This window comes from Melanotaenia boesemani, chromosome 2 (assembly GCF_017639745.1).
Source record: "Melanotaenia boesemani isolate fMelBoe1 chromosome 2, fMelBoe1.pri, whole genome shotgun sequence".
Lineage (NCBI taxonomy): Eukaryota > Metazoa > Chordata > Actinopteri > Atheriniformes > Melanotaeniidae > Melanotaenia > Melanotaenia boesemani.
The window spans coordinates 3,773,125-3,793,115 of record NC_055683.1 but is presented as its reverse complement, the minus strand read 5'-3'; the positions used below and the strand labels follow the sequence as shown (position 1 = coordinate 3,793,115).

The window sequence follows — 19,991 nt, the reverse complement described above, 5'->3', positions numbered from 1 at the left end:
TAGCTCTGTGGGGTAAACTTTGATGGATGGTTACCCTTTAGGTGATCTGCGGCAGTTTTCCAGGTATTTCTATCCCATCCAGGAAGTTTACAATCCAGCCACTAAATGTAGTTTTATTCAGAGACCCTAAATCAGTGGTCTCTAACCCTGGTCCTCAAGGTCCACCATCCTACAAACAGAGTTTCCTCTGATGCAACTCTGATAAACTCTTGCTGCTTGCAGCAGGAAACATGAAAGGTCTGTAAGACAGTGTGTCTTGAGGACCAGAGTTGTTGATCCCTGCTCTACAGGGTAAATCTTAAAATAATAAAAAAGATCACTATCACTACTATGTTGTTAAGAAATCTCTAAAGCCAAGAAGACGTTTCTGATGCACGGTGGCGCTACAAAGCAGCTGAGCTGGAGTTGGTTTAGTGAGGATAGCAGGTAAATAGTAGAAGGAATAACTGGAAATGAGGAAAAAGTAGAAACATGGAAATAGTTTGTTGTTCTGGTCAGCCTTTATGCTGCTATTTCTATTAATACATTCATTTTACCTCATAATCTGACAGCTGCTACAGACTGGTTTATACTGGGATTAAAAGCTTCAGCTGCTACAGACTGGTTTATACTGGGATTAAAAGCTTCAGCTGCTACAGACTGGTTTATACTGGGATTAAAAGCTCCAGCTGCTACAGACTGGTTTATACTGGGATTAAAAGCTTCAGCTGCTACAGACTGGTTTATACTGGGATTAAAAGCACCAGCTGCTACAGACTGGTTTATACTGGGATTAAAAGCTCCAGCTGCTACAGACTGGTTTATACTGGGATTAAAAGCTCCAGCTGCTACAGACTGGTTTATACTGGGATTAAAAGCACCAGCTGCTACAGACTGGTTTATACTGGGATTAAAAGCTTCAGCTGCTACAGACTGGTTTATACTGGGATTAAAAGCTCCAGCTGCTACAGACTGGTTTATACTGGGATTAAAAGCTTCAGCTGCTACAGACTGGTTTATACTGGGATTAAAAGCTTCAGCTGCTACAGACTGGTTTATACTGGGATTAAAAGCTTCAGCTGCTACAGACTGGTTTATACTGGGATTAAAAGCTTCAGCTGCTACAGACTGGTTTATACTGGGATTAAAAGCTTCAGCTGCTACAGACTGGTTTATACTGGGATTAAAAGCTCCAGCTGCTACAGACTGGTTTATACTGGGATTAAAAGCTTCAACTGCTACAGACTGGTTTATACTGGGATTAAAATCTTCAGCTGCTACAGACTGGTTTATACTGGGATTAAAATCTCCAGCTGCTACAGACTGGTTTATACTGGGATTAAAATCTTCAGCTGCTACAGACTGGTTTATACTGGGATTAAAAGTTCCAGCTGCTACAGACTGGTTTATACTGGGATTAAAAGCTTCAACTGCTACAGACTGGTTTATACTGGGATTAAAATCTCCAGCTGCTACAGACTGGTTTATACTGGGATTAAAAGCTTCAACTGCTACAGACTGGTTTATACTGGGATTAAAATCTCCAGCTGCTACAGACTGGTTTATACTGGGATTAAACGCTCCAGCTGCTACAGACTGGTTTATACTGGGATTAAAAGCTCCAGCTGCTACAGACTGGTTTATACTGGAATTAAAAATACCAGCTGTTACAGACTGGTTTATACTGGGATTAAAAGCTCCAGCTGCTACAGACTGGTTTATACTGGGATTAAACGCTCCAGCTGCTACAGACTGGTTTATACTGGAATTAAAAGCACCAGCTGTTACAGACTGGTTTATACTGGGATTAAAAGCTTCAGCTGCTACAGACTGGTTTATACTGGGATTAAACGCTCCAGCTGCTACAGACTGGTTTATACTGGAATTAAAAGTACCAGCTGTTACAGACTGGTTTATACTGGGATTAAAAGCTCCAGCTGCTACAGACTGGTTTATACTGGGATTAAACGCTCCAGCTGCTACAGACTGGTTTATACTGGGATTAAAAGCTTCAGCTGCTACAGACTGGTTTATACTGGGATTAAAAGCACCAGCTGCTACAGACTGGTTTATACTGGGATTAAAAGCTCCAGCTGCTACAGACTGGTTTATACTGGGATTAAAAGCTTCAGCTGCTACAGACTGGTTTATACTGGGATTAAAAGCACCAGCTGCTACAGACTGGTTTATACTGGGATTAAAAGTACCAGCTGTTACAGACTGGTTTATACTGGGATTAAAAGCTTCAGCTGCTACAGACTGGTTTATACTGGGATTAAAAGCTTCAGCTGCTACAGACTGGTTTATACTGGGATTAAAAGCTCCAGCTGCTACAGACTGGTTTATACTGGGATTAAAAGCTTCAACTGCTACAGACTGGTTTATACTGGGATTAAAATCTTCAGCTGCTACAGACTGGTTTATACTGGGATTAAAATCTCCAGCTGCTACAGACTGGTTTATACTGGGATTAAAATCTTCAGCTGCTACAGACTGGTTTATACTGGGATTAAAAGTTCCAGCTGCTACAGACTGGTTTATACTGGGATTAAAAGCTTCAACTGCTACAGACTGGTTTATACTGGGATTAAAATCTCCAGCTGCTACAGACTGGTTTAAACTGGGATTAAAAGCTTCAACTGCTACAGACTGGTTTATACTGGGATTAAAATCTCCAGCTGCTACAGACTGGTTTATACTGGGATTAAACGCTCCAGCTGCTACAGACTGGTTTATACTGGGATTAAAAGCTTCAGCTGCTACAGACTGGTTTATACTGGGATTAAAAGCACCAGCTGCTACAGACTGGTTTATACTGGGATTAAAAGCTCCAGCTGCTACAGACTGGTTTATACTGGGATTAAAAGCTTCAGCTGCTACAGACTGGTTTATACTGGGATTAAAAGCACCAGCTGCTACAGACTGGTTTATACTGGGATTAAAAGTACCAGCTGCTACAGACTGGTTTATACTGGGATTAAAAGCTCCAGCTGCTACAGACTGGTTTATACTGGAATTAAAAATACCAGCTGTTACAGACTGGTTTATACTGGGATTAAAAGCTCCAGCTGCTACAGACTGGTTTATACTGGGATTAAACGCTCCAGCTGCTACAGACTGGTTTATACTGGAATTAAAAGTACCAGCTGTTACAGACTGGTTTATACTGGGATTAAAAGCTTCAGCTGCTACAGACTGGTTTATACTGGGATTAAACGCTCCAGCTGCTACAGACTGGTTTATACTGGAATTAAAAGTACCAGCTGTTACAGACTGGTTTATACTGGGATTAAAAGCTCCAGCTGCTACAGACTGGTTTATACTGGGATTAAACGCTCCAGCTGCTACAGACTGGTTTATACTGGGATTAAAATCTTCAGATTCTTCAAGATGGTTTAGAAAAAAAAAATCCTGAAATTTTGAGGGTTAATGCTCATTTCTACATTTTTTTCCATTGTCGTTGATGTTGTAATTTAACAGAGACGTCCATCAGACTCCAGAGTGAACCGTTTACCTTTCTGAAGTGATGTGATGTGGACGCAGCACCTCTGGTTTAGTGTTTTTGGAAGGGACACTGAATGTTAACGGACCAGTGTCCTCAAGACATCCGTCTCACTTCAGTCTGATGAAATGTGACAAGACTGTTCAGACTGAGGTCGCTTTGAACAAAACTCAGATATGGATCCAGTCCCTCCAGGAGTTTTAACTGTCACATATGGGCAGAAAAGTCTGATTTGAGCCACTTTTGCCTGCAGTGTGAACGTAGCTTTACAGCTCAGAAAATCTTTCCTGAACACCAGAAGTCACTGGATTTGGATCATCTTAAGCTGAAGAGAAACAATGAGAACAACTGAAATGCAGCACAGTGAACCTGCAGCTCAGGATCACCTCTAACATCATTCATTAAACCGTCTCATGTTTGGATGCTGAATCCTGCAGGACCAGCCAACCATGAGAAAGTTTTACATTTAATGCTGCACGGAATCAAGATGATTGACACCTGAACTGCTGATTTTCATGTGGCTCTGGATGGTTTTAATCCTCCATGTTTGGCTGAACAGTTGACAGCACATCCGTGTGTGATGTTGCTCAGAAGATACTTTCATTCCTGCTTCACTCAGGCTTTAAGCACATTTCCAGTTATAACACATAAATAATATTTTAAAAAAACAATGACAGGGATGGAGAGGGAGGTGGTTTCCATCAACATCCAACCATCAGGGAGGAAGGAAGGAGGATAAATCCCCTTTTAAAGGGAAAACATTGTAATTACAGACAGAGAAGGATGGCAGCTCGATTTCTATCAGAGTCAGAGGATGTTTAGGTCGGAGCGTAGACCTTTTCTTGTTCATCTATGCTCATCTGATACCAACCCTATTATCTGTTTATCATAAGTAGACTAACAGAACTGAGAAAAAGGTGAATTTTTGCCATTTATTTAGAAATAACACAATCTTCTTATAATTAATTTAAATACAATTAAATCTAATCTGTTAAAAACTCTAAATATATTTATTTAATATTCTATCTTAGAAATAATGTAAAGTGATCTTTAGGCATTCATGTTGGATAAACTGGTCACTCTAAATTCTCCCTAAGACGGCCTGCGTGGTTTGTCCCTGTGATGGAATGGTGACCTGTCCAGGTGTACCTGCCTCTCACCTGGTAGCTGTCATAGACCACATCCCCCCACAACTCAGATGTACAGATGGATAAAAGATGGATGGACGGATAAATGGATGGATGGATGGATAAATGATGGATGGATGGATAAAAGATGGATGGACGGATAAATGGATGGATGAATGATGGATGGATAAATGATGGATGGATAAAAGATGGATGGATGGATAAATGATGGATGGATAAAAGATGGATGGATGGATGGATAAAAGATGGATAGATGGATGGATAAATGAAGGATGGATGGATGGATGGATGGATAACTGAAGGATGGATGGATGGATGGATAAATGATGGATGGATAAAAGATGGATGGATGAATGGATGGATGGATGGATGAATAAATGAAGGATGGATATGTATTATACATTAAACTATATTTATTTAATAATTATTTATTTTAAGAATAAATGTAAATTAATTTAATTGTATTTATTAAAAATCTCACTTTAATTGTAAAAATATTCAGTCATTTTTTTACACAGCTTAGTCCAATTCAGGGTCGCAAGGAAGCTGAAGTCCATCGCAGATATTCACAGGTCTGAGGCAGGTACACCTGGACAAGTATACCTGCCAGGTCACCAGTCCATCGAAGGGCCAACACATAGGCTGTATTTGAATGTCCATTCTTCTCCCTAACCCCTCGTTCACTACATACCGCTGCACTACATAGTGACTCATTCTTTTGGAGATTCGGACACAAAGCTGCCTATTTTTTCCTCGCCGCCAACCATGTGATTACCAGCCATCACCACGGCAACCAAACGCTCGTCAAGATGTCATTCCAAATCCAATCCAAAGTTGTGTTTAAATATTTTTATTTTTATTCCTTATGTTGTATTTTATTTTTTGTTACACATCTATTTAATAAAAAATGTTTTTTTGCCTCCTTGCGCCATGTTAAGCTTCTGCTCGCAATGCATTGTGGTCTATATTGACCCGTCTATTGACCATCGATAATCACTACATTTCAAGATGTATTGTGAGTAATTTTGAGTGCCCTACTTTTTTCTCTCTGGATATTCGGACACCCCTATAAAATCTATATAGGGCACTACGTAGGGCGTAGTGTGCACATTTGGACACAGCGCGAGACAAACAACCACTCAGGCTCATTTTTAAGGGCGATTTATACTCGCGGAACCAAGATGGCGCCTGTGCCTGGCTACGCCTTTGTTGCTGGTCTCCTTTGTCGACTTTTATTCATTATTTTTACTTTATGTACGGTCCTATCAGTCCGTTTTCCCAACGGATACGTTTCTGCTGTTTGGAGCTACGATCGCGGTGCTCTTTTGAGCATAAGAAAATCTATGGAGTCCTTATGTAATGACTGGGGAAAGTACAGGCAAACTTTTCCACCACCCTTCGTTTGCTCGACCGACTCTCCAGAGTTCTTGCTGCTGATTCGTGTCCCCGACAAAAAGAGGAGACAGAGGAAGCGTGGCTGTAGGTCCGGCATCCAAGCTAAGCGAAAGCGAATCTCGCGTCGTCAGGTTGACATCCCGGATCACATGGACAGGTGCTTGCGGATTGTTCCCCTCATCGACGTGTGCTCAGGTTTTGGTGTTCCCTCTTCGCTCCCCTTTTCCGATCCCTCGTCAGATGTCTGGGAGTTGGTGAAACGTCGGAATTGGGGCTACCAGGATGTTTTGCCACCGCTCGTTTCCATGTTTACATCTGACAATCTACGCGTGGCACCCCGACCCAGCTGGAGATCACGTGACCGCACTGCGTGCCTTCGGCAAATTCCGTTGAGCCGAGCTGATGTGAAGACTGTGACGTCATCCTCGTCTCGGGTCGGTCTATTGAATGTACGCTCAATTTCAAATAAATCTTTCTCATTGAATGACTTTTTTATCAGGCGCAACTTGGATTTCCTGTTCCTCACTGAAACATGGCAGAGTGAAGGGGAGTTTATTCACTTAAATGAACTTTGCCCTGATGACTGCTCGGTTTTCGGGATACCCCGCCCCTCTCGTCGTGGAGGAGGTCTTGCAGTGGTATTCAAGGATAAATTTACTTGTAAAATGATTAATTCTCAAACCTACCTTTCATTTGAATCTCAGATGTTTAAGATTGGTTCTTCTGATGTCTTTTATTGTGTGCTGGTTTACCGCCCACCAGGTCATGCTGCTGCCTTTTTAAAGGATTTTAGTGATTTTTTATCATTTATTATTAAGTTGGAAAAAGTTTTACTAGTTGGTGATTTTAATATTCATGTCGATGACCGAAATTCCTGTGCTGCAAGGGATCTTTTAACATTGACTGAAACTTTTGATTTGGAGCAACACGTTTCTGGACCCACTCACCATAAGGGTCATACCCTCGATTTAGTCTTTTCTCTTGGCATTAACGTGGCTGACCTCTGTGTAGAAGATGTCCACATTAGTGATCATTACTGTGTTTTATTTGATCTGCACCTCACTCCTAAACCCGAGCCCTCTGCGACTAGGGCCGCAAGGCGCATTATCACTGAGAATACAGCAGCTCATTTCTCTGCCTTGTATGACTCTAATGTGTTTAAGGATTGTTATGATGTGGACAGCCTCACCGTTAGTTTTAATAGTCTCTGTAAATCCATTCTGGATCAGGTTGCTCCGGTTAAATCCAATCTGGTGACCAAGAAGACCACCCGTCCATGGATAAATCATGATATTCAGGACTTTAGGCGCCTGTGTCGAAAAACGGAGCGCTTGTGGAAGTCTACTAAACTTGAAGTACATAGATTGCATCTTAGGGAACTTATGTCCTCATTAAATGAAATGATTAGAAACGCCAGATCTGAATACTTTCGTCAGCTGATCACATCGAATAAGAAGAACCCCCAGGTTGTGTTTGACACCATCAGTTCTATTGTATGTCCTGTTGATCCCCTTATACCTGTTTCTTGTAAAACCGACAGTAATGTATTCTTGAAATATTTCATTAGCAAAATTGAGGATATTAAGGCTAAGCTTCCTCTGCGCTCATTCTGTAACCCAATTGTTATTGATGAGCCTGTACTTCATAGGTGGTCATCTTTTAATCAGGTGACCCAAGCGTATATCTCAGACTTAGTAACTAAAATGAAGCCCTCATCTTGCCCTTCTGATGCACTCCCTTGTAAACTCCTTTTAAAAGTGTTAGATGTCATCGGACCCTGGGTTACCAATCTGGTTAACACCTCACTGTCTTCTGGCGTTTTCCCCAGTTCTTTTAAACATGCTTTTGTGGAACCTCTTCTTAAAAAATCTAACATGGATCCAAACGAACCAAATAGTTTCAGGCCCATATCGAAGCTACCCTTCCTGTCCAAAGTTTTGGAGAAAGTTGTTTCGGAACAATTGATTTCCTTTATGGAGAATTTTAACATCTTTGATCCTTTTCAGTCCGGTTTCCGTAGGCATCACTCAACAGAAACTGCTTTGCTCAAAGTGTCCAGTGACATTTTGATGTCTGCGGACTATGGGAAATGTACTGTTTTAGTCCTGTTGGATCTCTCCTCGGCATTTGACACTGTTGATCATGACAGATTGCTAACCAGATTGCGCGATCAAATAGGAATGTCAGGCCCCGTTTTATCATGGTTCACTTCGTATTTGTCAGGTAGGAGTTTTTGTGTATCAGCTAACCAGATCCTGTCTGACTCAGCTGATTTGCGGTGTGGAGTACCTCAGGGTTCTGTGTTAGGTCCTTTATTGTTTTTATTGTATGTTCTTCCACTGGGAAAGATAATCAAGGACTTTGATGATGTTTCTTACCACATTTATGCTGATGACATTCAGCTGTACTGTTCTTTTAAGACTTCTGAGATCCATAAATTGGACTCCCTAATGAGCTGCCTAAAGCAAATTAAACAATGGTTGGGTGCTAATTCACTGCAGTTAAACTCAGACAAAACTGAGGTGCTGGTGATCGCCCCTGATGATGCCAGCCCATGTATTAAACAGTACCTGGGTGTTTTGAATGAGTCATCTAAATCCCACCTTAGAAACCTCGGTGTCATCTTTGACAAAGATATGTCCTTAGAACACCACTCTAAGCAGCTAACTAGGAACTGTTTCCATCAGCTAAGGAATATCTCTAAACTGAGAACTGTTGTTTCAAATAAGGACCTTGAATTGGTAATTCATGCATTTGTATCGTCTCGTTTGGACTACTGCAACAGCCTATTTACTTGTCTAAATAAAAAGGAATTGTCCCGTCTGCAGCACGTCCAAAATTCTGCAGCCAGGCTCCTGACTCGCACGAATAGATGGGCACATATTACGCCAATTTTAAAGTCTCTTCACTGGCTTCCAGTCTCCGTTCGTTTTGCTTTTAAAATCATGGTGCTGACTTTTAGAGCCCTACATGGCCAGGCTCCTTCCTATATTAGAGACTTATTTTGTCCCTACACTCCCTCTCGGAAGTTGAGGTCTTCGGACCAAAATCTTCTAATGATCCCTCGTACTCATTATAAGTCCCGGGGTGACCGCTCCTTCCAGGCCTTTGCGCCGAGGCTATGGAATGACCTCCCGCCATCCCTGCGTTCCCTCGACTCTATAGATGTTTTTAAGAGTAAACTTAAAACTCACCTGTTTTCTCAGGCTTTTAATAATTGACGTGCGAGGGCTGTGTTATGCTTATTATGTCTTTCAGATCTTAATGTATTTTGCTTTTTATTTTAACGTATTTTATTTGTATTTTATTACTTGTTGTGTTTAATTTATTTGTATTGATGTAAAGCACCTTGTGATGTTCATTGTCTGTGAAAGGTGCTATAGAAATAAACTTTACTTACTTACTTACTTACTCGTGCGGTGTCTGCGTCACCGCCGTAGGCGCTGCATAGCTCCACGGTCACCCGATGCACACGTCTTCCAAACCTGACATGCACCCCTGCTAAGCAAACAGTTACGAAGAAGTACTCCTTTGTGGTTGGTCAATTTGGGATTACGAGTTTCTGGATTTTCTCGCTGAATTTATGTAGTAACCGCCATTTTTAAAAACAACACCCAGTGGATCAGGTTGAAGAGAGTCTGATCTAATTATTTCTTCGTTTTTTTTCCACAAGCTAATAAAGACACTGAACCATACTGGACTCCATTGTTGTTTTAAAACAGAAAATACCGACCGAATTGAACCATGAAAAGAACTCCGACCTGGTGAGTTTACTGGCCGATACCACCTCTGCTGCCACCTTCAGGTTAGGAGGAGAAACTGCAACACGACACCAAAACGACGTGTACCCCTACGCTTGAGTGCGAGAGCAAACTCACCAGCGTCAGCTACGCCGTAAACGACCGCACGCAGACGTCACACGAACGTAAATCTGCCTTTATGGAGAATTTAGAGCAACCAGCTAACAATGTGCATGGTTTTGGATGGTGGGAGGAAGCTGGAGTACTCGGAGAACCCACGCACACACAGGGAGAACATGCAAACTCCCTCCTGTAAAACAAAACAAACCTATTTATTAAATAAATTTAAAGAATGAATGTAAATTAATTCAACTGTATCATTTAAGAATTAATTTGAATTAGTTTACTTAAAGTTTACAAAAAAATTTATTTATTAATTTATTCAATATTTTTTAAATGACTTAATTTAAATGTATCTATTCACAAAAATCACAATGTATTTATTTTCAATAAATCTCATTTTAATTTATTAATTAAATTTTAAGAATTAAATGTATTAAATCAAACTTTAAATAATCAACTATTTGTTTTAAAACAAATCTAAATCAATTTAAATAATTTTTTATGCATTAAAAGTCTAAATAAATGTATTTATTTTAAAAAATGAACAAGGTTTCTGTTTTCCAGCGTAGAGCAGGCGGTCCAACACAGAGCAGAACTGGGGGGTTTCCTCCTTCCAGGGTCAGTTTAATGATGAGGATTTCCCTCCAGTTTAATTCATAGAGCTGTGTCATTCAGATTGTAAAACTAAATCCAGCCCGGCAGGGATGAGTGAACGTTTAGACCTCATATAGTCCCAATCTGTGTGAGCAAACATTACAGCCACCATCTGAAACACACACCACTGTATAAACACAGGCTTGTTGAAGAAGCTTCAAGATACAAAACCAGTTAAAATTCAGAAATTTGAGGGATTTTTTTCTGTGTGGATCGGCCACTGAAACAAGCCGTTTCCCCCCGTTTTAAAATCTAAACCAATCGAGTGATTGTGAAACCTCTGAGAGTAAATCGTGAAGCTTTTTTAACTGCGGCATCACATCATGCTTCTATTGAACAGACAACATGGGAACACCACCATCATGTTCTGCGTTCACCTGCATCTCCTGACGTCGGCGTACCTGATTGGACGCTGCGGCGCTGCAGCGGTGCTGGGCCAGCTCCAGCATGGTCCTGTAGCTCTTGCAGCAGGAAGGACAGTCGAAGCGGTTGGGCCCATCATCGTGAATCCTCTGATGGTTACGGAGGTACCGTGCCAAGCGGAAAGCCTTCCCACACAAGTCGCACATATAACGCTTCTGACCGTGGATTCGCATGTGGTTGCGCAGCGACATGTAGTTGGTGTAGGGCTTGCTGCAGAAGTCACACCTGAGTTTGGAGGTGAAGGCAGAGCAGAGCTCAGAGAAAAGTTCAGGTCTTCCGAACATCAGTGGAAAAACAGTCCTTACCTGAAGTCTCCGGTCTTGTGAGTAAGCTTGTGGTTGAGCAGCGAGCTAGCATGTTTGTAAGCGCAGCTGCACAGGTCACAGACATACGGCCTCTCGTCCGATTCCGTGTCGTCTGACGGCGCTGTTGTTGGCGGAGGCGGCGCTGGCGCCGGTGGTTGGGACTCCATGGAGAGGCTGGAGCTGGACAGTGACGTTGAGGAGAGACTGGAGCTGGAGAGGGCTGCAGAGGACGAGGGGAGCTGATCGCACCAGCTGATGGTTGAACTTGGCTGGAAAAAGAAAAGAAATTCATTACAGCTGCTTCCACAAAATATATTAAAGAATTTCAATAAAGCCAACAATGGACTACAAATGGAACTGGGCACAGCCATCTTTCAGTCTGGAATCTCGGGGTCCTCTGAAACTTCCGAGTTCACTATTAACAAAAACAAATCACTTCATCATCTAATCATCAGCTAATTTAATCTTTTAACCTGGACTGGTTAGATCGGGGAGAGCAAGTTTGGCCATAGAGAGCTGCAGTCCTGCAGGTTTTGGATGTTTCCATCTCTAAAAAGTCCGATTCAAATTAAATGGATCCAACAGCTTATGAAATTCTGCTCAGTGATTCATTCATTTGAATCAGGTGTGATGAAACAGAAAAATTAAAAACCTGCAGGACTGCGGCTCTCTTGGACCCCGATCCTAACAGTCCTCTTCATCATCCTGTTTACATTAGACATCATCAGACCAAGCCGAGTTATTGACATATTTTATGTTGTGGTACTGTGGAAGAAAAAAGGAGATCAGCAGAGGGGCATAGTTCAGTGGCACGTCAGAGTGACCTGTAAGTCAGCATGGTTTGGTCACCACGTCCCGGTAAAACAGCCGAGACAGAGGGCGTTGGCAGAAGAGAAGGCTGATAAAGATGAATAATTCCCCAGTTTAGAAGTCAAAGTCTCTTTAAGTGCGTAAACAGTCTGTTTGAGACATGCTGTGTGTGTGTTGAAAGATTTGTGTGGGTGTGGAAGTTTTATTACGTCCATGTCTGCAACAGAGGAGAAAACGTGGGGATATAAGGATCCTGAAAAACTGAGGGCTGGTCTTGTGTAAATAAATCTGTCCTGACGATGAGCTGCCTGCCTGAGGTTTTCTGACTCGGACTCACGATGAGGAAAGAGATTTCTCAGGTCTGTTTTCTGCCTTTTCTAGAATGATAGAAACTGGTTAAAGAGAACATGCAACAAACCATGTACCCACCACTGTTGGTAGATTTGGTTTCTATGAATAGTTTGATGATTGGACTGAAATGCATCATAAATCATGATATAATATCAGTGGAGCATCAACCTGTTAAATTTTCTGTAAATTTCACCTGAAAGTTGAATAACTTCTGTGAGCGGTGTTTGTGTTTAAGGTGCAGCTCAGCCTGAACTTCCTTGTCAGATTTATTTCTGCATCACAGCTGAAACAAATGAAGGATTATTATAGAGTTCCCAAAGGTTTAATTATGTTTCAGATCTGCGTTAGACCATAAAACTGTCAGGGAGCTTTACAATCAATAATACAGAGGCTGATTAGTTTTCGGGCTATCTTAATGAAATACAGTTACACACTGTGGTGGAATTCTGGAATAAATAGATGTATTTTTAACATATGTTTAAAAACCTTTGCAAGGGGGGTCAGATACATGCAAGAGAGAGCGGACCCACATCCCAAGCCTGCAACATTACCCTCCTGCAATCTAAGAACTTAAGGTGAGAATCTGAAATAAACCCACTTCTTTTATTGCTTGAAATGATACTTTGATTATTTACAGTGCAGTCGGTGCAATCCAGCTACACAAGCACTCATAGTTTGTGTTTTTCCACAGAAACTTGGATTTGAGGTGATAACCTAACTTTAAATTACACAGAGCACAAAAATTTTAGTGCTAGTTTAAACAGGAAAATTAAAGCACACAGAGGATAATGAATGACTGATGCACTGCAGACAAAATTGGGATTTGGTAAAAACCAAAGTGATGAAGCGGTTGATTTGGAGCTTTTAATGTAGCATATAAAAAAACATTATTAATCTAGTGTGGGTTCTCTAGCTTCCTCGCACCGTCCAAAGACATAATTGTTAGGTCAACTGGTCACTCTAAATCCTCCCTAAGAGTGAGTGGTTGTTTGTCTGTCTGTGATTGACTGGTGACCTGTCCAGGTGCACCTGCCTCTCACCTGTTAATTGCTGGGATAGGCTCCAGCTTCCCTGTGACCCTGAACTGGGCAAAGCCACGGGTGCCCACGTTCAGTCCTCAAGATCTACTATCCTGCAACCCGTCTCTAATACACCTGAATCAAATGGCTCAATTCCCTCATCCTGCAGACGCCTGGTAACAAGCCATTCATTAGATTCAGGTGTGTTGGGGAAGGGTTGCATCTAAAAGTTGCAGGATAGTAGATCTTGAGGACTGGACTTGGGTACCCATGGGATAAGCAGTACAGAAAAAACAAAACAAAAAAAAAAACAACTTGCAACTACAACTTCTTTTGCTAACAAACACAGACATGGAAGACAAAAGCTCTTAAGAAAATGAATAAAAATCATCATCCAATCCACTTCTTTCACATTATGCTTGAATTTTACTTTAACAGATCTACACAAAAAACGTCTCCAGAGGTGTGTAGGAGAAGTCATGCACGTGTAACCCGACGTTGTACGCTCCAGATGGATCAGAGAAACGTGCAAGGAGGACAATCAGTCTCATTTACTACATGCACGGTGTGAATTTGATCATTTTCTATGAGGCAGAAGAAATCACAATGCCTACTCCCACCAATCGTTTCAGTCTAAGATTCAGACAGACCGACAGGAGGTTGTTGGAAACTCATTCACTCAGAAGAGTTTGATAAAACCATGGCAACCAAGAAGGAAGTAAATGTTGATTTAACGCGCACATGTGCGACTGGAGAAAAAGTGCAGCCTGTAGGGTCGTCTATAACTAAATGTTAAAATCTGAGTTGCAGGCGCAGATAACCTGTCTGAGCGAGACCATGAATGAAGACCACAGTCTGGCATCACAAAGAGGTCTTTCAAAGTACACCGCGGGGCGTCTTCCGCTATCGCTTCCTGTCGGCCAGCTTGGCCGTGTTTACTTTGCACCGCTAGCTAACAATATCACAGGCCTCTTGCAATAATGTCTGCCTTCATTCCTTACATAATTTTTGCGTCCCTTATTAGGTAACAACTAACTAGTCAAAGCATCGTTATGCAGATGTTTGCATCTCAAAGAGTGACGCTAGCTCGGTTTGCAAAGGCTGCTGCTGTTAGCTAACGGTATCCGTTTCAGACAGCAGTGTTACCCTGAGTTAGCTTAGCCTAATGCTTGGGGATGCTCGGATTCGCTAAGGTTGTATTCCTGGAAAGTAGCTCGTTTGACGTTTCTTCCTTACACCTACACCTACACAGCTGTGAAAGGGTGATTGAAATGCACATTTTTACCCAAACCATTGGTTGAGTTGTCGCAGAACCTAAATAACCGGAATAAAAAACACACTACCGCTTAGCTAGCATGGCAGCTAATAGTCAAACTAGGCCAGGAAACGCTCATCTTTATGATTGATAGATTAGCAGGATGCTCGCGACGCTTCTTGCAGCTTAAACCCATCAGTGTTGTTAAACTGCACGGTGAGCGCCAAATTTACACAAATCTAGCATAACAGATGCTTCGCATGCAGCTTAGTGAGCAATACGTTAACCCGTTAGCTACTCGCTGAGCTTGCGAGCTGACGGTGGAGGTAACAACTGGATTTCTTACTCCGGAGTCGTTGGGGTCCTTTTTCCAGAACAATTGAGAGCAGTGGGCAAAAGACTCTGTCGATGAGACGTAGTTCACTCCGTTCCTGTCCTGAAAGTCTCCATGTGTGCTGCTTGTGTTTGTCCTGGTGTACATGGTCGGTTTTAATATTCTTTGCCTTTATTTGGCTGAAAAGAAGCTGGGCCTCTTTGTCGGGATCTTCTTCCGAAAAGCAAAATATTTCTTCTGTGATGTGATCATTTTGGCGGCGGACACAAGGGCTCCTCCAGGGCACTGCTGCCCCCTGCAGGATGGGAGTGTCACTGCTCACAGTGACTGCACAGTTAAAGGCGTTTAAAACTGACACAAGAAAGTAAATACACATTCATGATGTAAAATGACACAAAATGTACTTTTTATAAGTGATTTTACTACTAACACATTTTTTGATGCAGGACTTTGTAATAAACACTAAAGCGCAGCATCCATTCAACAAAACATTGTGACGCTGTGTAAAATGTAGATTAAAAACAAATTTTCAAATGTCATCAACTGATATTTAATTCTCAGTAGAACATAAACAACATATCAGATGCTAAAACTGAGACATTTTTACCATTTTATAGAAAATATGAGCTAATTTAGATTCTGCTGGCAGCAACACAATTCATGGTCCACTCAATAGGTGTATTTCACTTCTTCCAAACAAATTTGTTCTGAAGTCCTTTCTCTGAACTTTTTTACAAAGATTGTGTGATTCTCAAAATATTCATATCTTTGGAAACTAAGAAAAAAGTCCTACAAACATATGAGTGCCAACTTGAATGAACTAAATCACTGTTTGTGATGTCTTTTTAATTAATAAAAATACAAAATTAAAGTTACAGTAAAGTAACTTTTGATAATTTACTAAATATTTTGTTATTTAAAAATGAACAGAAACATGCAGATTGTGTGCTAATGTTCTAATTTCCTTCAGGGGAATTCTTTTCATTTATTAAAGTTTCAGTTGCAGTCAAGATAGATTAATTTATTTTCTGGTCTTCTTAAAACCACCATTGAAAAACACTGATCACACACCATATCTGTTCCAGCTATCACAAGAGCTTCACTCCATTAATGCCCACCTGAGGATCCAAATCCACCTGCTCAGTCTGATCTTATATCATTAAAATGTAATTATAATTATTATTTTTATTAGTATATGGAGGGTATGCCCTGGTCACCTGGTTAATACCACCACTAACCTGGTTAGTAAAATCATTAACTTGGTTATAACCATTAACTTGGTTATAACAATTCATCTGGTTATAACACCACTAACCTGTTTAATAACACAACTAACCTCCTGGTTAATAACACCAGTGACCTCCTGGCTAATAACACTACTAACCTGGTTAACAGCACCACTAACCTGGTTAATAACACCACTGACCTCCTGGTTAATAATGCTACTAACCTGGTTAATAACACTACTAACCTGGTTAATAACACCACTGACCTGGTTAATAACACAGCTGAGGTAATTTGCTTCGCAGCCCTGTGTATATCTGGTTTACAGTTTTTATACTATATTTGTGCGTCTTATTTTAAGATTGTATTCAGTGTGATGGAGGCAATTCATGCTTTTTATTCTGTACATACATGTCCTAATCATGATAAGTATGTCAACATTGCACTTTGTAATATTGCTGTTTTTAACCTGAATGTTTACTGATTTTAATCTGTTATCTTCTCTGCACCAGAGTTTTTAATTTCATAATATGTATATATGACAAATAAATCTGATTCTGTTTCTAGAAGGTTCATTACGCGAAGAGAGATGAACATTTACTCTGTGGAGTCCCACTTTCCTCTTTATCCACGACACCACCGGGATGTTCATGCTGGCGTGTTCATGGAGCAGACTGCTGAACAAGTTCAGGAAGAATTAATGACCCGATGTACGTAAAGCTGCTTTATATCATTCCGTCTTTTTCTATAACCAAGTTATCACTTTAAAAATCAGGACAATCGGGTTTCAGAGCACATCTTCATTCTTATTTTACACTCATTTCTTTTGACCTTCTGTTCATTGTTGCCCTTCATGAACCGTAGATCATGAACCGTTTCATGATCTATATACAGGTTGCTGAATCTGGTGGAGAGTTCACATGAAAAATTCTTGAGTACACCTTAAAAACAAATTTAGGAATAATTTTAAGAAGATTTCGGTGAATGAGCCCATTGTTCCAGACGTCTGCTGGTTTGTTCAGATGCAGCTTTGCAAGCCTAAGCCATGCTGCCATGTTCTTTCTCTCTCCTACAACCTTCCCAACAAGCCATACTGGTTCTGTCTTTTTCAAACGGGGCTTTTTATGAATTTAACATTTAACCTGCTAACTGAGGTCTGGACAGTCTGAGATGGAGATCTGGGTTTTTTCTTGGACTGAACTGGACGTCCACTTCTGGGAAGATCGCCTTCTGTCTGGAACGTTTTCCAGCTGTGAATAATCTTTCTCTCTGGGGGATGATGACTCCAGGTAGTCTGGAAATGACCTGATAACCTTCCCAGATTGATGGGCAACAACAACTCCTTCTTTAAGATCATTGCTGATGTCTTTCCTCCTTGGCATCATGTTAAGACCGATCGGAGGCTGGTTTTACTTCATTTTAGAGCAGATTAATTTAGTCTTGATAAAACATTAGAACTGGTGGACTGTGTTCTTTCTATTTTTATGGCTGTGTCTATAGCAATGAAGGTAATAACGATCTGTCTCAACGAAGAACTTTCAGGAATTTGAGTCAATCTCACATTTGATGGGAGCTTACAGAAAGCAAAGAGAAACACTAAAAACAAGCTGATCTCATCCTCAACTCTGGCAGTGAGAGATCTGCAGTGTATTTACAACTGTTCTACTCAGGCTCTCCGGGACAACAGGCTGAACACTTTCTGCTCACGGAAGCCAGATGTTGGTGGGTATTAACAGGTTTTCCGTCTCTAAAACAACGCTTTAGACTTTGGATTAAAGACTCAGAAATGTTCCCTCATAAACTAAAAGTTAAATTCTTTAATGAGGTCACCAAACACCCGTCAGGTGACATTTTGTCTGAATATCCTAATTGACTGGGTTTACTGGTTTAATAAAAAGACGTATGGAGAGATCTGGAAGTCCTCTGGTTCTTCTGGGGTGTCTCATGATTCCAGGCTGGGAGGAGGAGACTCATGGTGGTGGTGGCGGGGGGGTTGGGGGAGGGTGAAGATGTCCCACATGGTACCTGAAAAAAAGAAAAAGATTAATGATAGGATGTAGATGAAGGTTCTAGCCTAAATATTCCAGATCATAATGCAGGTGAAAACATAACAGAAGTATGCTTCTGGATTAGGTTGAAAAAGATTAAATATTGCTTATAAAAAAAAACTGTGTAAAGTAAAAGATCGCCCGACTGATGTGGACATGATGCTAGTGAAGAATTAACAGAATATGTTATTAACACTTTTACTTATATAATTTATTATTTGCAAAAAAATATTTCATGAAAAGATTAAAACAGCTGAAGAAAGAAAGAAAGAAATCCCACTTTATAAAAATGAAAACAAACTTCTCCAGACTGGTATCTGTGCTTTGCCGACAGGACATTATTATGTCCTAAAGGGTCACAGTTTTGAGTTATTAGCAGAACCATGTTTGGAGGCCATCTTGAAAGATGCAGGAACTGGAGGTGGGTCCTGCTCTCGTATTAAAGAAGACTTTGCTGGTGCCAGATGTGGAACAACCTGCCTTTTGGCTTTTTGACACTCTTGAGATGTTGACATTTTACTTCTGTTTTTATATTTGAACTTGTCTTATTTATTTGGTTTTATTGTTTTTTAATGTTTTGATTGCTTCTATTCTTCTGTACAGCACTTGGGTCCACTGTGGATGTTTTAAAGTACTTTTTGAATAAAGCTGGATTGGAAAAGGACATTACCATGACCACGTGGACAGAAATGTGTTGACTCCTGTCTCATCTCTTGTTCTGTTTATTAGTCTGATATGGCTTGAGTTTCTTTGCTGAAACAGCCATGTTGCCGGTGTTCATATCCGCTTGCTAGCATGTGGCACAGGAAGCAGGCTTGTACAAAATTCAGAATTTAATTCAAGTCATTGAATGAACTGAATTGACTCCGCCCCACAGGATGCTGAACTGAAGTTGAATTACAGCACATTTAATTAAATTCAATGCAATTCAGAAAAATTCATTCTCATCACATTTCAGTGAGAACGTGATCCTTTTTTCTAAGCCAAACCCAGTTAGTAGATAGATATTCATCCCCAAGGGGGAAATTAAGTTGTCATAGCAGTCCGGTATAGTTAACCCAGTTTGAAGTCTTCATGGTGTGGACAACAGTGCCAGCAATTTTTTATGCTAAACAAACAACACACTCCTGCCTCCAAGGCTGCCTTGCTTTTAAAAGGTGATCTCAAGATTCTTGATTAAGACTTGCACAAGCCAGTGAGAAAGAGATTTGACAGTCATCGTACTTTTAATGAGAGGATGGCACGAGGTGAGTGAAGTGTAACGTTACCGATTCCCATTGTAACAAAAGACAGATTATAAATCTGTACACTTACCTGGAGGTGGTGTTTAAAATGTGAGGCAGCCTTGATAGAACCAGACTGGAGCTGCAGTAGCTGCAGGTTGCTCTGTGGTCTCCAGTTGTGGGAACTGGTTCACCACCATGAACCAGCTCGGACGTCCTTTTACGTGTTATTGTGCATTTTGCTGTAATCCCAAAAAAATCAAAAGTACAAAGCAGCTCTGGCCCTCAGCTTATTTCACAAGAGTGTAGTCTAAACTAAAGATTCACCATGTTTGGACCACACCAGGCCGTGAGCCGAGACGCCACCAGAGTGTGAATGAGTGTTCAAGCTGCTCCAAGGAAGCGTACTAGCTGTGGACCAGGGTTAGTTGGACCAGACAGCAGCAGTGTGGATGCGA

General features: G+C 41.0%; 1 protein-coding gene across 6 annotated transcripts in view; it reads right to left on the bottom strand.

Moving 5' to 3' along the window:
* The window catches only part of LOC121630508 (zinc finger protein 646-like), a 38,680-nt gene extending 23,401 nt beyond the window's left edge, over positions 1-15,279 (bottom strand). For 5 of the 6 annotated variants that reach the window (XM_041970828.1, XM_041970846.1, XM_041970836.1 and 2 more), the window contains exons 1-3: positions 15,051-15,279; positions 11,270-11,538; positions 10,943-11,189 (exon numbers count right to left, since the gene is read on the bottom strand). In XM_041970828.1, coding sequence (XP_041826762.1) covers positions 10,943-11,189; positions 11,270-11,538; positions 15,051-15,185 — 651 coding nt within the window. In that variant the 5' untranslated portion in view covers positions 15,186-15,279. Of the gene's footprint in view, positions 1-10,918; positions 11,190-11,269; positions 11,539-15,050 lie in introns of all 6 variants that reach the window. The other variant, XM_041970854.1, reaches the window with a different exon arrangement.
* Between the last annotated feature and the right edge of the window lie 4,712 nt (positions 15,280-19,991).